This window comes from Chiloscyllium plagiosum, unplaced genomic scaffold (genome assembly GCF_037043375.1).
Source record: "Chiloscyllium plagiosum isolate Xiang-an unplaced genomic scaffold, Cpla_swu_hap1 HiC_scaffold_2, whole genome shotgun sequence".
Classification (NCBI taxonomy): Eukaryota; Metazoa; Chordata; class Chondrichthyes; order Orectolobiformes; family Hemiscylliidae; genus Chiloscyllium; species Chiloscyllium plagiosum.
In genome coordinates this window covers 6,417,866-6,440,472 of record NW_028270140.1, presented here as the reverse complement: position 1 = coordinate 6,440,472, position 22,607 = coordinate 6,417,866, and the positions used below count along the sequence as shown (strand labels likewise).

The 22,607-nt window shown below is 42.9% G+C and overlaps 1 protein-coding gene across 7 annotated transcripts in view; it reads left to right on the top strand.

The window, feature by feature from the left end:
- Nucleotides 1-22,607, top strand: part of LOC122564092 (zinc finger protein GLIS3-like) — a 577,543-nt gene that overhangs the window by 156,379 nt on the left and 398,557 nt on the right. For all 7 annotated transcript variants that reach the window (XR_015759424.1, XM_087994473.1, XM_043718678.2 and 4 more), the window contains one exon: nucleotides 10,651-11,686. Coding sequence is in view for 6 of the 7 variants with exons in the window: in XM_087994473.1 (XP_087850599.1) it covers nucleotides 10,651-11,686 (1,036 nt within the window). In the remaining variant the exon portion in view is untranslated. The remainder of the gene's footprint in view (nucleotides 1-10,650; nucleotides 11,687-22,607) is intronic.

Here is a 22,607-nt window from a genome sequence, read left to right as displayed (position 1 = left end):
TCAAATCCTATTCTCCCACACCAATCTTTGAACTAAGCATTTAATTCCTTAATCTCATTTATATGATGCTAATTTGCTCACGCTTCAGTCAGCAATTAAGAGATTACTACCTTTTGAAGTTCTTTTTTTTTAATTTTGCACCTTTCTTTTCACACAGTTTCTGCAGAATCTCTTTCCTACCAACCTGTATCATTTTAACCAATGTGGATCATGCCAGCTTGATCCTCCTTTTCCGTTGCAAATTCTTCTGCAGTTCCCTGTGAATGTTCTGAATGCTGGGAACAAACAGGCAATACAACCATTTAAGCTCTTGCTCTTTGCTGAAGAAAACTGTGCCTATTCCCCCTTTGTGCTGTCCTTTACTATCACAACATTCCTATTTGCTTCTCTGGTTGAATGATTTCCTGTAGCATAGAGTCATAGAATCCCTGCAGTTTGGAAGCAGGCCATTCAGACCATCTGCTCCTTTGCACCCCCCCCCCCCCGCCCCACCCCCACAACACCCAGAATATCCAGAGTCAGTGCTCAGTCATTTTAATTCAATGTTTTCATTCCACATCTGTGCCAATGTGAGCAAATCCTGGCTCCACTGTTAGAAAAGGTATAACATAAGCTGACCTTGTAAAGTTCCTCGAGTGGGCATCGTCACAAATTTCTTATTTATAGCAGTTGCCAAGGTTAACATATTGGGGCTCTCTGAAGCATGAGCCTAGCCTGGACACAGCAAAGTGTCTTAGTCCGAATGAGATTAAGCTCCTTGACCTAGATGTGGGCTATCTTTTTAAAAAATGGCATTTTGAAACCACAGCAATAAAATAATGCTCTTCAAATGTGCTCATTGTTCTTTCCAACTGAAACTCTATTGTAGTTTATAAAAGTTCAGTGTTTGATCATAAAGTGACCCTCAGGAAAGAACTTCCAAGTCTAGCTGATTTTTTCTTTGGTTATTCATTGACAGAATGAAAGCGAGTAGTTATCTCAGGTAAACGGGGCAGGGGGTGGTGGGAGGGGGAGGGAGAATCAAACTTTATGTGCCTTGAAATCACATGATGGCAGAGAAACAATGCAAGGATATTGTTTTATGTTGTCTCTCTGACACTTTCACCACTAATTAGATTTTTTTTACTGACCTAAGTAATCTATGAAGGAATTTCAAAAATTTCCAAGGTAAGGTGATTTGGTACTCTATAAACATTCCCAAGGCCAACCTCTGAACATAATATTCTGCGTCATTTGTAAACATTACTTTATTCTTTAGCTGCGTCAGGTATGCACTTGGAATGTCTGTGGTTTTAATATGCTATCCATGCTTTTACCCAACTAAACCCCTGCAGAATCTTTGTGCATATGAGTGCAAGCGAATATACTTGTGATGTGAAATATTCAAAAGTGCCTTGTTCTCTATTACATCTTAATTTCACAATTAGAAGACTTAGTGCAAAACATTGATTTGGTTTTTGAAATTCTGTCATTATCTTATTTACTTTTGTCACACAGTGTTGTGCTGGGATTGTATAAACTACTACTAACATTTATTTCCTGTAATGGAACATGCTCTTGACACCTTTAAAATTCGCTTTTGATTTGATTATCAGCCTTTGAAAAAATGTAAGGGTTGACTTGATGCAACATGAGTATGTCTTAGAAATTCAGGTAAGGAGGTCAGTGATCTTGACAGAGTTTTCCTTTCATGATCTGCTGATGTCTGAATCCCTGTAATGATTGTGGGTTGGGAAATCATGGATGGAAGATGATAGCTTGTACACCCAGGGTTCGGCTCTTCATACCATTTTTCAAAATGTACATGATGATGTGTTGTTGTCACTGCCAATCCACTGAAAAAAACTTTTGAAGTTTGTCAGAAAGCAAAATGAGGTAGAATAATGTGAGGACCATGACTTTCTTTTCTTCTTATCTGCGTTTTCTCTGCCAAGGCTTCATTACATTATAATGTTACACAGGTAATGTTAAGCTAATATACTGGATCATCATCAAATTCAGAGATGAATGCATTTATCCAGAAACAGCTTTCACAGCTCTCAAGACAAATATAGATAGAACACATTTAAAACATGTTCAAACACAGTTAAAGAATTAAAAGATCTTTCGATGTTTTGATTCTGAAATGCAGCAAATACAGCTTCTAAAACCAAATTTTCTCCAGTAACAAAGCACAAGAGAAACTAACTTTTAGGAATATAAAAATTGACTTTATTTATAGACTCACAGAGATGTACAGCACAGAAACAGATCCTTCAGTCCAACTAGTCCATGTCGACCAGATATCCTAAATTAATCTAGCCCCATTTGCCAGCACTTGGCCAATAGCCCTCTAAACCCTTCCTATTCAGATACTCATGTTGCAAATATGTCACCATTCCTTCAGTGTCTTTGGGTTATATTCTGAAACTCCCTCCAATGCTCCCAAAATCATTGTTGAGTTGCCTGTAAGACCATAAATATGTAGTAGCAGAAATAGGCTATTCAGCACATTACAACTACTCCACCATTCGATGAGATTATAATTGATTTGATAATCCGGAACTCCACTTTACTGCCTTCTCTGTATAACCCTTCATTTTGTTACTGATTAAAAATCTGTCTATCTCATCCGTGAATATACTTAACAACTCAGCTTAAATTTCACCAAGTGGACTGCAGCGGTTCAAGAAGGCAGCGAGTCACCATCTTCTCAAGGGCAACTAGGGACGAGTTATAAATGCTGGCCCAGACAGTGACGCCCATATCCCAGTAAGGAAAAAGAAGATATAAAATGTCACAATGCTAGAAGACGTGTGGGAGCGTTGCCACACACCATCATGGCTTGGAACTTTATCTCTGTCCCTGGGCTGTCACTACATCAAAATCATGGAATTCACTCCTAACAGCACTGTTGGTGTATCTCCATCAGTTCAAGAAGGCAACCCACTACTTGGCTTAACCAACAATATCCACGTCTCATGAATCAAGAAAATGAAACCATTGGGTCATCCTGTGACCCTGAACATTACAATCTCCAGCGACTAACTCTGCACAGCTGTCAACTTCAGAACACACACAGACAAGAAAAAAGTGATTTCATTACAAATGCTGCCTTTTTGTTTCTGCTGGCTTTGATTTTTTTTTCAAAAGACTTCATCTTCCTCCTATTGCTTTTCCCCGATCTAAATTTCCTCTCAGGTTCCTGGACCCCAGTTAGTTTAAATTCTGACCAGCAGCACTAGCAGATCTCTCTGTGAGGATATTGCTGCAGGCCCCATAAAAGTGTCACCCATAGTTCTTGTACAGTTTCCACATGACCTGGAACAAGTCTCATTTCCCCAGCAATCAAAAGCCTTCCCTCCGACACCATCTCTCCAGCCGCATGTTCATTTGCTCTCTCCTCCTATTTCTGCACTGTAGTGCCTGTAGCACTAGGAGTAGGATCAGTGCCATTAAATAGAATCATAGAATCGTTACAGTGTGGAAGCAGGCCACTAAGTCCATACTGACCCTGCACCCCCAAAACAGCAACCCACCCAGACTCACCTCATCCCTCTAAACCTGCATTTCCCATGACTAACCCACCCAGCCTGCACATTCCTGGACACTACAAGCAATTTAGCATGGCCAGTCCACTTAACCTGTAAATCTTTGGATCACCTGGAGAAAACCCAGGAACCCTGAGATTACAGCTTGCATTTTTAATCTGATCTTTAGCTCAGACCTCGTCTACTTTTCCACTCATCTTGTTGGAACTAATGTGGATCATGATTTCTGGCCCTCCCTCATAAGAATGGTCAGTGAGATCCTTGGCCCTGACACCAGGGAGAAAATATATCACCCTACCTCTGCAGCTGCAATTAGCCTGTTCCCTTACCTATTGAATCCCTTACCATTACTGTTCCTTCACTTTCCTTCTTCCCATTCTGTGCAGACCAGCCAAACATGCTACCACTGACTGTCTCGGGCTGCATTCGTGTGAGCAACCATCACCTTCTCCTGTATTCAAAATGGAAAGATCAATTTCTGGCTAACAGGGGACTGCTGATCCCTTCCTGGTCCTCAGAGACTGCCTGGTAGTCACCCATTCCCTTCCTTGCTGAGCCCTGTTAACCTGTTGTTTGGCCATTTCCCTGAATGTGCTATCCATGTAGCTGGCAGCCCCATAGATGCACCAATTACTCCAGCCACTGCTTGAGTTATGGATATTTTCCTAATCAACCCACTCCGAGATATTATTGCACTGCATTGGAGCAGATGGGACTTGAACTTAGGTCTCCTGGCTCAGAGGTCAGAACACTACCACATTGCCACAAAAGCCCTACTGCTTGCCATCCAGATCCCCGAGCTGATGTTGTTGATTGTTTCTGAATGTCTGGTTGTCTGGGTCATCCCATACAGTTGAGCAGCCCTCCAAAAATAGATTCAATCATAAACTGTAAAAGGAACATTTGATGTTTGCCAAAGTGACAATGATGCAAAGAATTTATCTTATTATTTTTCCTTTCTGTATCTCATTTTATTTTTCTTACTTTCAGTCCATTTTTCTCCCTCTTTCTTTTTATTTCTCGTCTTACACCTGAATTGACCCTAATTCACCATTTTTTTCCCCTCTGTTTTGTTCTCAATTCTAAAACCCATTGGCTGTAGAGATGTGCATTTTGACCTGATGCTATTATGTCATTATGGGTTTTCATTTCCATCAATTCAAGGGGAGAAATAATTTGTAATGAAGGATGCAGCGAAACAACTAACAGTGCACTATGCAAGATGTACCCCTCAAGTGAATGAGGTTGAATTGCTGAAGATACACCAGAATGTTACTGAATATATCCCTGTGGACAGAAACATTGGCTGATTCCAGCCTCGGATGACCATCTGTGTGGAGTTTGTATGTTCTCCCCGTAACTGCATGGGTTTCCTCCGGGTGATCCAGTTTCCTCTCTCAGTCACAAAAATGTGCAGGTCAGGTGGACTGGCCATGCTAAATTGTCCCATGGTATATCCATGGATGTGCAGCTAGGTTAGCTGTGGTGAATAGAGGGGTTACGGGGTAAAAGTGGATGTTCTTCAGAGGGTTGGTGCAGACTTGATTGGTTGGATGACCTCATTCCGCACTGTAGGGATTCTATGATTCTATTGAGATGCCAGCGCCAGGGAGAAGATCATACAACATCTCTTCAGAAACTAGTCAGACCAGCATCTGGTCCACAGATCTCCTTATCGAATGAGATATTCGATGGATTGAAGGCAGCTTGGCAGTAAACTCTCTGGTGTCAACTTTGGGAAATTGTGGCAATTTAAATAAATAACCTCACTGGAAATACAAGGCTCTTAAAACCATTTATGCCAGGGGCAATCAGAGCTGAAAAATGTGTTGCTGGAAAAGCTCAGCAGGTCAGGCAGCATCCAAGGAGCATAAGCCCTTCTTCAGGAACTAAATGACAAATGTTCCTTTTAATGGTCAATGGCATCTATGTTGGAAGCTTATGACTTTTTAAATGATATCCTACCTATCAGACTGTCCAAAATCTTATTCCCTGCCAGCTTTCGCTACTGTGCGATACACCTGGGCTGCAGTGCTTGGCTCTGTCAGGACCATATTTTAGCACTACGTGTGCCACTTGTTTTCCAAAATTACTCACACAGCACATGCATTCCTATCAGATTTGGGCCAAGCCAGACTCTATTTGAATAGATCATTGCACTGGCACTAGGGAAGCTTGTAGAGTAGCCAGATAGTAGCCAAACTGACAACTGTAGTGTCAATACTATCAACCATTACATTCCAGTTAAGATTAGATGATTAGATTCCCTACAGTGTCAAAACAAGCCCTTCGACTCAACCAGTCCACACTGACCCTCCAAAGAACAACCCACCCAGACCCATTTCCCTCTGACTAATGCACCTAACGCTACAGGCAATTTAGCCTGGCCAATTCACCTGACCTGAACATCTTTGGACTGTGGGAGGAAACCAGAGCACCTAGAGGAAACCCACACAGATACAGGGAGAACACACAAGCTCCACACAGACAGTCACCCGAGGCTGGAATCGAACCTGGGACCCTGGTGCTGTGAGGCAGCAGTGCTAACCACTGAGCCACTATGTCGCCCCTCACTTAATCTCGCATAACTGAATATGCATTCAGCAGCAGGACAAACCCCTGACCAGTGCTATTTGACAGTGTTGATTAAGGGATTTAGGACCTGAAGAAAACATGCAATGGGGATGCTCATCACTGAACATAAATAGCACAGTGTGGGTGGAGCTAATTAGAGAGGCATAGCAAGAGTGAAATATGTGCAGGGTAGCATGTGGAGGGGACTGATTGGCATTAGGCATCAGAGTTTATGGAATAGTCTCAGTCATGTACCAATAAGCCTGATATATCTCTGATTACGATGCATTGTAGAATCGATCTCAACATATAAAATGAACTGTGTCAGAAAGAAGCCCAAGCCAAAAGACACTTCTTGACATTGCCTTCCCCTTGACCAGTTTGTCTTAAATCCAATCTTTTGGATGTGTGCATAAAACTACATGATAAAAGAAAGGGGACCCTAACCAGTCATGATTTAATTTCTACCAGCTGTTCTTGCGTTATGGATATGATAGTCTATAGTACTGCCATTAAAAGTTGTTGAAATCCGTAGGGAGTGGTATTGTACCTGGTGATGGCCATGATCCCAACTCTAAGCATACTGCTCAGATCACTTGCTCCCAGTCATTATATCATTCGACTCCTGTCCCTCTTAGCTCACAGCATGAGAGAGAGAGAGAGAATGAGAGAATGAGTAGAAACAATTTAGAGAAGGACAGGTTGTTGGAAGCGGGAGAAGGAAACAAGGAAGTCAATTTGACTCAGCATCTTAAGGGAGCAGTTCTCAAAGCCATTAAGGAATTGTACAAGAGACAGTTCCCTTTTATGGTGGTAGTACTCACTGAAAGCTGCCAGCTGTTAGACATATAGTCACATGGAGCTCTCACTTCTCATGTGCTCTTCCCAGAGTGGTGTCAGGGATTTGTCCAACATCAGACAGTTTGCCATCCTCTGAGATGTAATGGTGGTGGACAATCTCAATAATAGGAGTACAATGCCTTCTGTTTATCCAGAGAGAGTTAAAAATCACACAACACCAGGTTATAGTCCAACAGATTTATTTGGAAGTAATAGCTTTCAGACTGCTACCCCTTCATCAGGTAGTGAGTGATTTTGAACTTTCTCCACTCCTGTCCAACACCAGTACCCCCACATTATATCCAGAGAGTCACAGGGAAGTGTGCTCATGTCTTCACCAGAATACTTTAACCTAAACTGTAGGTTTGCCCATAATATGGGGTGCCGTAGACTGGACACTTATGCTTCTGGTGTCACATTGAGATGCAATGATGAAATGTAATAGTACAATGTCTACTCCCGAAATGTGCAGCAAGTGTTAGTGCAGGCATATTATACAGCTCAGTGCTCAGTATCCTAATAGTGAAATAACTGCACAGGGGATTTATCTATCCTTATGTTTTACAAAATTTTCAGCACATCCTCCTTCCTAACATATCAATCTGTTTCATGCTGTTCTCAGAAATGTCAAGGTCCCTCTCAGTCGTGAATACTGAAGCAAAGTATTCATTAAGGACCTCCGCTATTTCCTCCAATCCCAGGCACAAGTTCCCTCCACTATCCCTGATCGGCCCAACCCTCACTCTGGCCATCCTCTTGTTCCTCACAAAAGTGTAGAACGCCTGAGGGTGGTCATTAATCCTACCCACTAAAGCTATTTCATGCCCCCTTCTAGCTCTCCTAAGTCCATTCTTCAGTTCCTTCCTGGCTACCTTGTAACCCTCAAAAGTCCAGTCTGATCCTTACCTCCTCAACCTTAAGTAAGCTTTATTCTTCATCTTGACTAGATGTTCCACATCCCTTGTCACCAGGGAACTCATATTCTATGAGGTCCATTTGGCTGACCTTGTTACAACCATTACACCTCTCCCTGCCTCCCGCCCCCAAGCGGACGACATAGGCCAGTGCTTCCCCATGGAGAGTCTTTTGGGGTGTTTTAGCACTGGGACAGGTTCCTCTAACTCAGCGTCTGAAATGGGGCAGCTTGTAACACATCAGAGTTCACCTCTTGCGCCTGGCGAGCCTCTCTTCTTCCAGTTGAGGCAGCTGTTTCCATTATGCCCATCTCTAATTCGTAGAACTTGGCAATGCTTGATGGAGAGGATGAACGCATAGGTTCTGGTAGGAAGTCACCCTTTATTACTCATGAACTGTCCTGGATTTTAATTCTGCCCCATTCAGAGTCAGCTACCAAAGTATCCGTATCTCTGAAACTCGCTTTTTTAATCTGTTAGCCAGGGCTCCCTGATTAACAGTCCCAATAAGGGAACTCGTATGCTTTGAGGTCCAACTGGCTGACCCCATTACAATCACCACAGATAGCCACAATCCTTTACTTTCCTACCATTAGTGACCAGAGGGTAGACTTTGGTTAACAAGGGCTGAGCACTAACCACCTGGATCATGACTCCAGTGCAATGTCCACAGTTACCCGGGCAGCTCATTAATAATGAGAGTCATGCTGACACATGGGGCAGAATTTGACAGTCCCCCCGTGGCCTGGTTTATGTAGGAGCTGGTGTCTTTCCTATCTCTCACATGCCAACCCATACCCAATCGTGATTATTTAGGTGAAGCCCTGGGCAGCCTGCCCACGCTTGTGTCAGTTGATGGCCTCCAGTGAATAATTGATGGGCATCTTGTGAAATGTTTTGAGGGGCAGGAGGAGATCAGTAATAGTTGGGAAATCTGGCAGGTAAACCAGCCTGGGCCTCAGCTGGGACATGTATGGGGTAACTCCTTCATGAGCCTCCTATTCCTGCCCCCAGTGCAAGCCCCAACCACCCAAAACCACTGGATACCACTCCACCCCTCACTTGTACCAGCCAGGGAATGTCTGCCAGAGAATGAACTAGCAGCAGAGCAGCCTGCAGGAATGGACACAAGCCTAACGGTAACTTCATCAGTCATAGAGTGGGAAATCTTTCTTTAAAGCTCTGCATGTGGCCTGTCACTGAGCAGAACATTGAGCTGCTGAAGCAATATTCCCATTCCGTGGACCTTTCTGGTGGAAACTAGGGATTCTCACCAAAGCATGTGTCCCTGTAACCAGCCAGTGTTGCTCATGGTTACTGCAATATCAGTCTGCTCCATAGAGGCGAGGTCAAGTATCCTTACCCTGCCCCACTGACTTATTGCTGCTGAACATCATTATGTATTGCATTGTCCTGCCCAGAGAAACTCCTCACTCCTACAGGCAGAGGATATTGCTCCCCTGTCCACATCTACACCAAGCCTTGCAGTGTTACTTTGATAAAGCTTCAAGCCTGCACTCTCACTTGAAGTCTCATGGATCATGCTGACTGCTAGAATAATTTCAAGCATCTGTTCGAAATAAGATGTCCCTCTTCTTCCGCAGGTGCAGGCTGTTTTACAGTGGAGCAGACTCGTTTAAATTCATGCTTTCTTTTCATGCCTGCTCTGATATACAAGCATCATGCAGTGCATGTAGCTGTACACTGCAATTATTGTCAGAAATGGACAACATGAGGTTTTCCTGATGCCTGCATCAGAAAAAAGGGGCATTGGTTTAAAGGGCATTGCAATCCTTCGCCTGTTTTCAGCTGTTATATATTGCACTCTGCCTGTTCTAAAACTTCTATCACAATTCTTTTTAAATTCCATTGTACAGCTCCATTATAAGGTAATTATATGAACATTTACATTGCCAAAATCTCTCATCTGTCTGAATAAACATTGCAGTTTTATCAATTGTGCCTGCTCCCCATTCACATTCAAATGATGGCACATAGTACTCAAACAAATAGAAAACTTGCTGGAAAAGCTCTCCAGGTCTGGCAACATCTGTGGAGAGATATCAGTGTTAATGTTTCAGACCCAGTGGCCCTTGCTCAGAACTGATGGTAGCTTGGAAAAAGTTGCTTTTATGCAAAAGGTAGGGTGGGGGAGGGGGTAAGATTAAATGATTGGTGCAGGTAGAGCCAAGGATACAGAAGGACAGTTGGACAGACAAAGGAGTGGATCATGATCCGCCCAGGAGAATAAATAACTACTAATGGGGGCTATTCATGGCTAACAATGGGTTGTGTGTAATAACAGACTATGTGGTAACAAGGCTGTGTGTGGGGGGGTTGGGTTAAGGACACAGAGACGGAACCTCAAGATCGAAAATTGTTGAACTTGATATTGAGTCCTGAAGGATATAGAGTACCCAAGCGGAAAATGAGGCGCTGTTATTTCAGTTTGTGCTGAGCTTCACTGGAGCACTGCAGCAAGCCTGAGACAGAGATATTTCCCAAGGAACAGTGTGGAGTGTTGAAATGGTACATAATACAATCTTTAAGCTCTGTGCAGTTACTTCAAGTGAACTGTGCTGAGCTTTGTTTGTGAAACATAAACATCCATTCCCTAACAATTAAGATGCTTCCTACAGAAAGAAAATTGTGAAATGAAATTAAGTTATCATTTTCTACAGAAACAGATATTTCGGATGTTAGCTGATGTTTTGTCACCGTGAGGTAAAAGGAACTTTGTGACATTTTTGAATTTCTTTTCATCATCTTTTTGTTTTATGCTTACTTTACAGATCCATTGCCTCTGGAGGATCGTTAGGCTCAACTGCACTAAGTCTTATAGAAAGCCAATCAACATTGAATGTGAAGCAGGAGTGGCCTCATGGTTACTCAATCCTTCCATCACTCCCATCAAACCAAGGTTCTCAGAATGGCAGCGAACTTGGGGACATGCTGAGCATACCACCTGGAACTGCCATGTCAAATAACAGCACCTCCAACTCTTTGCCATCCTACCTGTTTGGGAATGAGAACAGTTCTCGCAATTCTGCCCGCTCTAACTCTGCTCGATCGAGAAAAAGAGGTCTTTCCACCTCCCCATTTTCAGACGGAGTTGGAATAGACCTAATTATCCGTACATCCCCCACGTCATTGGTTGCCTACATCAATGGCTCCAGAGGATCACCGGCTGATGTTTCCCCTCAGTCTGAAGTGTGTGGGCACTTCCTTGGAGTGAGAGGTAGCTGCATCCCTCAGGCCTACAATACATCATGTAAAGAGCGTAATCTCTTTACACTCACCGACATTGAAGCTAGTAATGGTGTGTACCAGAGGATGCAACAACTGGAGCAGTCTTCCCTGCACCCCATGGTGATGAACAACATGGTTGTTCAACAGGGTATCTCGGTGATTGGTAATCAGCAGTATGACACATTTAAAAATGATCAAGTGGATGAATTCTCGTCAGGCATGGAAATTCCTACACTGCCCCAGGGTCCTCCACCACCTTACCATGCCCACCAGCACCTCATGCCCCATTCCCAGCCACATGGGCAGTCCTCCCCACAAGGGACACAGCTGGATGAGGATGGTGAGCCTTCGAGAGTGAACGGAAAGCACTGCTGTCGCTGGATAGACTGCAACGCAATGTACGATGAACAGGACGAGCTTGTGCGGCATATTGAAAAAGCGCATATAGACCAACGTAAAGGAGAGGACTTTACTTGCTTCTGGGCTGGTTGTCCACGCCGATACAAGCCATTTAATGCTCGCTACAAGCTATTGATCCATATGAGAGTGCATTCAGGAGAAAAGCCAAACAAGTGTACGGTAGGTGACAAAGTAAAGTTCTGTGTACTGTTGTTTATTTGCTGACAAATCAACACATTTACTGACTCAAGGCAGTCTGAGCTATCTGGCCATGTTTATGTTTTCCAGTTTTGGTTGCTATCTTGATTACTATAAAGCAAACCATTCAAAAGTATGAGAACTTAACCTTTGTTCATCAAATATGTTGGAGTGTAACAGTTTTGGTATTTTTTTCTTGTAACGAAAGGAACAACACTGATGCAGATAGAAGTATAACACAACTCCAATGCGAATAGCACAGCTCCCATGTTTTTATTCAGGAGGGATTAACATTCCAACTGATTTCTTTTGTGAAGCAGGGGTTACGAATGCAAAGCCAAGCCTGAACATTCAGTTTTATTATCACTTGTACTGTTTCGTAAAATCGTGCAGTAGCCTAGTTACTAACAACAATGAACATTATTTATACAATAGGGAAATAAAATGGCAAGATTGCACAAGATGATTGTTTTTGAAGTTAAAGGATAAGCAGGAGAGGAGGAAGTCCACGAATGGTGTAAACTGCCAAGCAGTTAGGGAATATAGATTTTAAAACTGTCACATTATTGAGTCCCATTTTAACCTTTTCATGATAGGAGGACTGAATGTAAGGTAGACATTTCACTTCAGGAATGGAAAAAATGTCAGAAGAGGGAGTTATCACGAGAATGTTGATAAGTGAATCAAAGCAACAAATACAGAAGAGGATAATAAAAGAAAGACAGTGAATGCTGATGATCTAATAAAAATAGAAATTGCTGGAGAAACTCGGCAAGTCTGGCAGAGAAAGCAGAGCTAATATTTGGAGTCCAGAATTTGAGTTCTGAAGAAGGGTCACTGGACTCAAAATGTTAACTCTATTTCTCTCTCCACAGACGTTGCCAGACCTGATGAGTTTCTCCAGCAATTTCTGTTTTTGTTTCAGACACAAAAGACAATTTAGTGCGATATGTTTTCTGCTGTTGTCTTCATGTTCCAAGTTGATTCAAGCCTTTTAATAATAAATACAATAACCAGTATATTGACTGGCCATTTAATTTTACCATTAATGATCAAACAGTTGGTATTATGTCATTGATCAGGATATGTTGGAAAATATAGTGCCACTGTTTAAGAAGGGCGGTAAAGACAAGCCAGGGAACTATAGGCCGGTGAGCCTGACCTCAGTGGTGGGCAGGTTGTTGGAGGAAATCCTGAGGGACTGAATGTACATGTAGTTGGAAATGCAAGGATTGATTAGGGATAGTCAACATGGCTTTGTGCGTGGGAAATCATGTCTCACAAACTTGATTGAGCTTTTTGAAGAAGTAACAAGGAAGATTGATGAGGGCAGAGCAGTAGATGTGATCTATATGGACTACAGTAAGGTATTCGACAAGGTTCCCCATGGGAGACTGATTAGCAAGGTTAGATCTCATGGAGTACAGGGAGAACTAGCCATTTGGATACAGAACTGGCTCAAAGGTAGAAGACAGAGGGTGGTGGTGGAGGGTTGTTTTTCAGACTGGAGGCCTGTGACCAGTGGAGTGCCACAAGGATCGGTGCTGGGCCCTCTACTTTTTGTCATTTACATAAATGATTTGGATGTGAGCATAAGAGGTATAGATAGTAAGTTTGCAGATGACACCAAAATTGGAGGTGTAGTAGACAGTGAAGAGGGTTACCTCAGATTACAACAGGATCTTGACCAGATGGACCAATGGGCTGAGGAATGGCAGATGGATTTTAATTCAGATAAATACGAGGTGCTGCATTTTGGGAAAGCAAATCTTAGCAAGACTTATACACTTAATGGTAAGGTCTTAGGGAGTGTTGCTGAACAAAGAGACCTTGGAGTGCAGGTTCATAGCTCCTTGAAAGTGGAGTCGCAGGTAGATAGGATAGTGAAGAAGGTGTTTGGTATGCTTTCCTTTATTGGTCAGAGTATTGAGTACAGGAGTTGGGAGGTCACGTTGCAGCTGTACAGGATATTGGTTAGGCCACTGTTGGAATATTGCGTGCAATTCTGGTCTCCTTCCTACCGGAAAGATGTTGTGAAACTTGAAAGGGTTCAGAAAACATTTACAAGGATGTTGCCAGGGTTGGAGGATTTGAGCTATAGGGAGAGGCTGAACAGACTGGGGCTGTTTTCCCTGGAGCGTCGGAGGCTGAGGGGTGACCTTATAGAGGTTTACAAAATTATGAGGGGCATGGATAGGATAAATAGACAAAGTCTTTTCCCTGGGGTGGGGGAGTCCAGAACTAGAGGGCATAGGTTTAGGGTGAGAGGGGAAAGATATAAAAGAGACCTAAGGGGCAACCTTTTCACGCAGAGGGTGGTACTTGTATGGAATGAGCTGCCAGAGGAAGTGGTGGAGGCTGGTACAATTGCAACATTTAAGACATTTGGATGGGTATATGAATAGGAAGGGTTTGGAGGGATATAGGCTGGGTGCTGGTAGGTGGGATTAGATTGGGTTGTGATATCTGGTCGGCATGGACGGGTTGGACTGAAGGGTCTGTTTCCATGCTGTACATCTCTATGACTCTATGTGTGGCATTGATTTGAATCTACTCGAATGAATTAGAAAGCATTTTTATAAATAATTTAGAAGCTATTCAAGGAAAAACATCAACAAAGAGGTTGGAGTATTAGAAAACAGCAAGAATACAGATAGTAAAGTAAACTCAGTGTGCTTTTGAAAACAGTTTTGGAATAGAGTGTTTTGGGGAGAAAATCCTGCAAAAAGCATTTTTTAAAACAATCACCAGATGTTCAAAATGAATGGTTGAGAAATAAATATGGTTGAATTTATGACATTTTTCAGTTCTGAGCGACTATATGGGTGGGTTGTGATGAGTATTTATGAAGATCATGACCCACAGATGACCAAGTTTGCTGTCTGCTATTGAGCTTTGGTCATTAGTGTTACGAAGCTCTGTAATCTGAGTCCGATTTCCAATACAAGGCAAGTTAGTAAGTGATAAAGGCGAGATGCAAATGTTAATTTGAGACAAGAATTAAACAGTAATATGATTTTGAAATGGTTGCACTGAAATGAACATGCCATAGTACCGTTTAATGCCTGTCTGTTCTTATATGTGTTGCTGCCTCTATCTAATGGCCCAGATGCTTCAAATTGGGCAGTGCTGTTTGACTTGCTGCTGGAATTGGAAATTTCTTCCAACTCAGTATCGCTGCATATTTCTTCCAGGATTTTCTGATCTCAGCTGCCAGAAAACGGCACAGTACAGTAGAGTAGAGTGAGGGGACAGGCAGGCCTCCTCCCCCCCTCCATTTTAATGGCACTAGGAGCCATATGCTAAGTTTAAAGGTCCAGTCGGTAAATGGATGATCAGTTGAATGGATGAGTTATTGAAGTGGGTAATTGAGTGGGGTATGGTGCCTCAGATTGGTAGGGTTAGGAGATTGGAGGGGGGGGGTAAGTGAGGGGGAATGGAGCAGAGGGGAATGGGCTGGAGGGTTGTGGGGACTGGTGCGGGTGGCCAGTGGCTTGCGAACCCGATCAGACCGTGTGTGGAAGCCCCTGCACTGATCTCCTGCAATACTGTGTTTATCTATAATCTTCGAGGAGAAAGTGAGGTCTGCAGATGCTGGAGATCAAAGTTGAAACTTTATTGCTGGAACAGCACAGCAGGTCAGGCAGCATCCAGGAAACAGGAGATTCAAAGAATCTCCTGTTCCCTGGATGCTGCCTGACCTGCTGTGCTGTTCCAGCAATAAAGTTTCAACTTATCTATAATCTGTTTATCTGACTGCATTGTTTATCCTTTTAACTTTAGTTCTTACTTTCTAACTTTTACCATGAATCACTGTAAGGTATTGTAGCTTTTATTTCCCTTTATTTCTCTATTTTGTATCTAAGATTTGTACAAAGCTACTTTGTACCTAAGTTGGCGTCGTGAGGGACACCACTGTAAACGTTTCATTGTACTCCTGTACTTCTGTACTTGAGTACGCGTGGCAATAAATCTAATTCTAATTCTAGGTTGGGTGAAGTGGGTTAGGGGAGTTTGGTGTAGAAATATATAGGTGAGTAGATTTTTGGACCAATGAGAGGAGCTGTAGTCAGGTCAGTGGCTGAGGGGAGGTGTTGGGAAGCCATTGGAAGAGTAGTCAGGTCAGGTCAGGTGTTAAGTGGTCAGGAAGAACAGTGAATCTGTAGGGGGGGGGACGGTGGTTAGTCACCACCTGATGGTGGAGTGAGTCATGTAATAGGTGGGAAAGAAGAGTCAGATTGGGGGTAGTAGGGTCAAGTTGGCAGTAAGTATGGATGTCTGGACAGGAGGAGGTTGCTGGTCAGGAGAGGTAGTGAGGTTAGTGGGATAGTTGGGTATAGTTGGAGGAGGACATGGCTGGGCTTTGAGGAGGTCTGGCCAGGTTGTGAAAGGAGTCGATGCCATAATGACGTTGGGGGGGTAGTGCTGTATCAACGCACATTTGTACCTAAGGTGGCGCTATAAGTGGCGACTTGTAAACTTTTCACTGTACTCATCTGAGTGCATGTGACAATAAAACTAATTCATTCATTCATTTATTCACTCATTCACTCATTCATAGTTAGTGGTTGGGCAGTGGTGGAAAGTCAGGTTGAGTCAGAGGGATATTTGGGTTGAGCCACAGTGGCGTAGTTGGGTTGGGGTTAGTTGAGAGTGTGGTGATAGTGGAGGCTAGGTGGGCCAGACTGGGAGAAGTCGTTCGGCCAGGTTCATGATGTAGATTCCTGATGAAGGGCTTTTGCCCGAAATGATTTTCCTGCTTCTCGGATGCTGCCTGACCTGCTGTGCTTTTCTAGCACCACACTCTCGACTCTAATCTCCAGCGTCTGCGGTACTCACTTTCACCAGGTTCATGATGTAGTTGGGTCAGCTCAGGAAGTTTGTCAGCTTGGGCTGGTCATCAGGATTTCAGTGATTTCATGCAGGGCGTAATTATGAGGGTTGTGGAGGAAGGTGTCACTTGTATAGTTATTAGGTTTTAATCTGTCTAACATTTCCTGGTTAACCTTTGTGCACATCTCGGGAAGTTGGACGTTTACTAGTTGAAAATCAATTCCTATATTCCTATGTACATTCACACGTATAATGTAAGGTGTGTGTTAGCATTCTATGTTCAACTGTCAAAGATCTGGAGACTGGGAAGTTTACCGAAATGTGAATGATAGATTACGAAATTGACCCTGTCACAGTGTGACATATCATCCAATACTAGGGTCCAATTTTCATTGTCTGAATTGGGTTGGAATAGCTGTAGGTGACAAAGAAAGGCATCAATATTCTGTGTGATGACATTCTGCCTTGATTCCTGACCCAATAGTTCAGGGTGTGGCAGAGTTGCAGGGAGGCGGAAAAGTAGAATTCCTCATATTGTTAACCAGATACAGAGATATTTATGCAACATGTTTCCAGCTTGCCTCCTAACATCTCAGATTTTATATGACCAGTTTATGAAGGAGAACAGTTTAGCCTATCAGGAACAGGCTCAGCTCTGTGAAAAAACGGTGTTGTTTAACTGAAAGAAATGGAAGTCTTGAAGAAAGTCCACTCCACAGCAATGAAATTTTAATCGCATTTACACTTCCCTATCTATTCTCATATTTCAACTCTCAGTTTTCCTTGGTCAACTTGAAAGATGTTTTTATTTTGATTAGATTCCCTACAGTGTGGAAACAGGCCCTTCTGCCCAATCAGTCCACATTGACCCTCCGAAGAGTAACCCATTTCTCTCTGTCTAATGCACCTAACACTAGGAGCAATTTAGCATGGCCAATTCACCTGACCTGCACACCTTTGGGCCATGGGAGGAAACCGGAGCACCCGGAGGAAACCCACGCAGACACAGGGAGAATGTGCAAACTCCACACAGACAGCCGCCCAAGGCTGGAATCGAACCTGGGACCCTAGTGCTATGAGGCAGCAGTGCTAACCACTGAGCCCCAATTGCATTTAACACATTTGGCAACTGCAGCAATGGCTGCTGAGTTGAACCAGAATGTGGCCTCTACTAATGTCGGTAGCCAGTCCAGTTTACTGTCAGGGGGGAGGTTTGTGATTGGAAATGTACGTGCTTCCCGCATCCCACCTCCTCAGCTAAAATCCGATTCTAGATCTCAGATTCATATATTAAGAATTTAGTATACTCCAATTTCACTGTACACGTAAACATCCAAACAGTAAAGTGTACAGTACTAGAGTGCTGCATATGTAGGAAGGATTGGAGCTGAAAATGTGTTGCTGGAAAAGCGCAGCAGGTCAGGCAGCATCCAAGGAACAGGAGAATCGACGTTTCGGGCATAAGCCCTTCATCTGCAGCCCTCACTTTCTCTCAAAGATTTTAACCCACTGCGAATCCTCTTACAAGGATGCCTTCCTTGAAGAAGCTCTCTTCCTCCCTCTACAAGGATTTCAGTGAGTCCCTCTCTCACTGCACACCCCAGGTCATCTCCTCCACCTATCACATTTCCAAAGCCCCTCCCCCAAGTCCCTCCTTCCTACCTTTTATCTTAGCCTGCTGGACACACTTTCCTCATTCGTGAAGAAAGGCTTATGCCTGAAACGTCGATTCTCCTGTTCCTTGGATGCTGCCTGACCTGCTGCGCTTTTCCAGCAACACATTTTCAGCTCTGATCTCCAGCATCTGCAGCCCTCACTTTCTCTATGTAGGAAGGATTGTTGACAAAACTTCAATCCAACCCACAGATTTCATTTCATTTCCTTTTGAGTGATGTACGATGGAAAATGCAAACGCTACAAATATTTCCTGAAACCGTCAACTGTTGCAAAATCTAAATCTTTATTTGTAGTTATTCCAGACTAACAATAAAGAATTTGCTTGAAGGTTTATGATACTGAACTGAGATGTCATGTGTAGCAATTGTATTAATGAAAGAAGGGAAATTGTCCTGTACCCTGTGACATCAGGCGTTCAGACATAGTGTGATATCGTTTATTCAGTCATCTCCCTTTAAAATACCAAATATCATTCTCACAAACCATGGTATAAATAAATACACAGCTATTGTTGTGATACCCCAAAAATGTTCTCAAACAATAGCCCCAGAAGAGTGTACTGCAACATAACAAACACCATCAACAATAGTATCATTGAGAGACATTTACTATCAATTACAGATAGTTCTTCTATTACATTATCGTTGCATTCTCATGCAGCCCCACATTATCCAAAAATCGTGCACTAGGAACAGCGCTTAAAGTGTTGGCAATGTAATTGCGTTACAGACAACACACGTTGTAAACGTTTGCACTTTAGAAACAGTGTCCCCAATTTGATAATCATATTACAGCCAATTCACGTTAACAAATCATGCGTTATAGCGCAACAACCTGTACACACAAATGTCCAGATCGAATTCTACCAGGATCACTGCATTCCAGACTTCATTACAGCTTTAGTCCACATGCAGACACAAGCTGAATTACAAAGTGATGTGAGAGAAACTACCCATGTCAATGAGGCAACATTGGACTCAGCACAACAAAGTGTCGATTGAGTGATAATGAAGCCATGGGAGATGTATAGCATAGGAAGAGGCTGCATAGGCTGGGGCTATTTTCTCTGGAGCATTGGAGGCTGAGGTGTAACCTTATGGAGGTTTATAACATCATGAAGAGCATGGATAGGGTGAATAGTCAAGTTCTTCTCCCCAGGTTAGGGGAGTCCAGAACTGGAGGGCATAGGTTTAATGTGAGAGGGGAAATATTTAAAGGGGACCTAAGAGAGCACTTTTTCATGCAGAGGGTGGTGCATGTATGGAATAAGCTGCCAGAGGAAGGGGTGGGGGCTGGTACAATTACAACATTTAAAAGGCAGCTGGATGCGTCCATGAATGGTAAGGGTTTAGAGCAATATGAACCAAATACTGGCAAATGAGACTAGATTAATTTAGGATATCACTGTAGGAATTACGAGGGAAATCTTCCAATGGCTACAGTCATATGCAACATGGGTGATTCCCATGTACATGCATCAGGACTCCCATTGAGTGCTATGTAACACTAACATGTGTAACACAAAAGATGACAGCTGTGGTTGTTGAAGGGTAATCCTATCAACCCAAGGATGCTTCTGCAGGAATACCTCAGAGCTGTGTCTAATGCCCAGCTGTCATCAGTTCAGTCGATAAATTTCTCCGCATCCCGAGATCAGGAATGGAACACTTTGTTTTTGATTGCAAATATTCGGTCCCAATGTTTATTCCCAGGTAATAAGGCAGTGCATGCTCATTTGCAGCAAAATCTCAGCAACATCCATGCTTCAGCACATAACTGGAAAGTACTACATAAGTACCAGAAAATGACCAGTTTTGATAAGGTATAGATTAAGCACAGTCGACGTTTAACGTTACCACTGTGGAACCCCTTACCATCAACATCCTGAGCACTACCTTTGATCAGAAGCGTTACGTATTAGTGGTACAGTTGGTACTTTAGTGATCAGGTACTCTGCAGTGAATATTTTACCTGATGATGTTGAAAAACATAACAATTGAAAAGGACATGAGTGTGGTGGGTGCTGATGCATCTTAATATCAGCCGGAATGAAGCAGACTGCTCTATTGCATTTTATTACTCACCTCCAGCACTGGTTTGCCCTGGCTGCTGTGTGCACTACACTCACAGGATGCATTGCAACAGGGCATTCTTCATAGTACCTTTCAAATCAGTGACCAGGTATGAGAACACCTCAAAGGCACATAACGCCTTGATTTAGTCAAGTATTGTCATTGCTATAAATTGCTGGAGAAACTCAGCAGGCTTGGCAGCTTCTGAGGAGAGAAAGTAGAGTTAACGTTTTAGGTCCAGTGGCCTTTCCTTTGGAAATGTTCTGAAGAATCACAGAATCCCTGCCGCGTGGCAATCGGCCATTTGACCCACTGATCCTGCAAAGAGCATCTCACCCAGAATCAGTTCCCCCAGCCCATGCTCATAACCCCACATTTATCATGACTAATCCACCGAGCCTGCACATCATGGGGCCACTCCACCTAACCTGCACATCTTTGGACTGTGAGAGGAAACCAGACTACCCAGAGGAAATCCACACAGACGCGGGAAGAATGTGCAAAGTCCACACAGTTACCTAAGGCTGGAATCGAACCCATGTCCCTGGTACTGTGAGACAGCAGTGCTAACCCCCGAGTCACCGTGCTACCCTTAAGAAGGGTCACTGGACCGAAATATTAACTCTGCATCCTTCTCCACAGAGTTTCTCCAACAATTTCTGTTTTTGTTTCAGATTTATAGCATCTGCTATTCTCTGTCTATTGCACTCTCTACATTACAAGGAACAAAGAAAATTTACAGCCCAGGAACAGGCCCTTCCACCGTCCAAGCCTGAGCCAGCCCAAATCCACTCTAAACTGTCACCCAATTCCGAAACATCTGTATCCCTCTGCTTCCCACTTGCTCATGCATCTGTCCAGATGCATCTGAAATGGATCTACCGTGCCTGTCTCTACTACCTCTGCTGGCACCACGTTCCCGACACCCACCACCCTCTGTTTAAAGTACTTGCCGCATATATCCCCCTTAAGCGTTTCACCTCTCACCTATTCCGAAAAGGGAAAGGACCATATTGGACCTTGTGTTAGGGAATGAGCCAGGCCAAGTGGTAGAAGTTGCGGTGGGGGATTTCTTTGGGAATTGTGACCACAATTCTGTAAGTTTTAGAATGCTCGTAGACAAAGTTGAGAATGGCCCTAAGGGAAGAGTACTAAACTTGGCCAAGGCCAATTATATCAAAATTAGGCAGGAGCTGGGAAATGTGGATTCGACGCATTATTGTTGGATGAAAATCATAGTTTGACCTACCAAACAATTCCATGGGAGCATCTTTGCTACATGGACAGCAGTGATTCATGAATAAAGGCCCACCATCAACATTTCAGAGTGATAGGTAATAAATGTCAGCATTGCAACTGAAGTCACATCTTCAGAATGAATGTGAAAATACCTATCTTCACAGCCCCGAAGGAATGTTACTCTGTTATGATCAATGCTTGAAGCAGTTGAAGCAGATTAGTTTTGTGGGCAAAAATACAGCAATGTGCAGTTGACAAGCCTCAAATTTATTTCCTTTTTCTCCTGTTGTTTTATTGACCTTTAAAACCCAGATAGTAGAGAGCAAAGGACAAAATCATATCCACAGTGCCACCCACTCATCATCTGTATGTTAAAACTGGCATAAAAATCAAACAACTAAAACATTCTTCTGAAATATCCTGTCATGTTTTCGTTCTTTGGTTATTTCTAATATCTCTGGCACTGGTAACATTGTAGAGCCAGAAGCAACATTTGTTCATGATTTGAATTAGAGTTGAGTTCCTCTAATGACATTTTATCAGTCATGAGAGCCATGTTTAGTCAATCTGAATGCAATCTATTCTTTGTCCATATGGATAGAATTATATGCCTCTCTCAGGTTTTTTTTCTCTATATTGTGTTACCTTCTTCATTGAAATATGATGCTTTTGTTAGTGACTATCGAATAAGGCAACCAATAAAATACGGTTCCAGGAAACAGAATTTCACAGTCTGAGTTTGATTTACATTGCCAATGAGATTTCATATAGTTTGATCAGGGTAACTTCAGGTCCATGCCTGATTGAAGCATTTTTTGTCCAGATTTTAACCTGTAGCTCCAAAAGAAAGCAAAAATCCTCTTGCTAATACGAGTGTTTCTGAATCACATAAAGAGACAAAATTAAGTTTCCTCGGATTAAGTTGATGGTATGGCTTACAATCATTTCAAATAAACATGACGAATGGTAACATCTCCACTACTGGTAGGTGAAAACAAAAACATGCTGTTTTCTAACATCTGGAGAAGTTTAGCCATGTCAGAGAAGAAACATCACTAAAACATTGGAATGTATCCCATGAG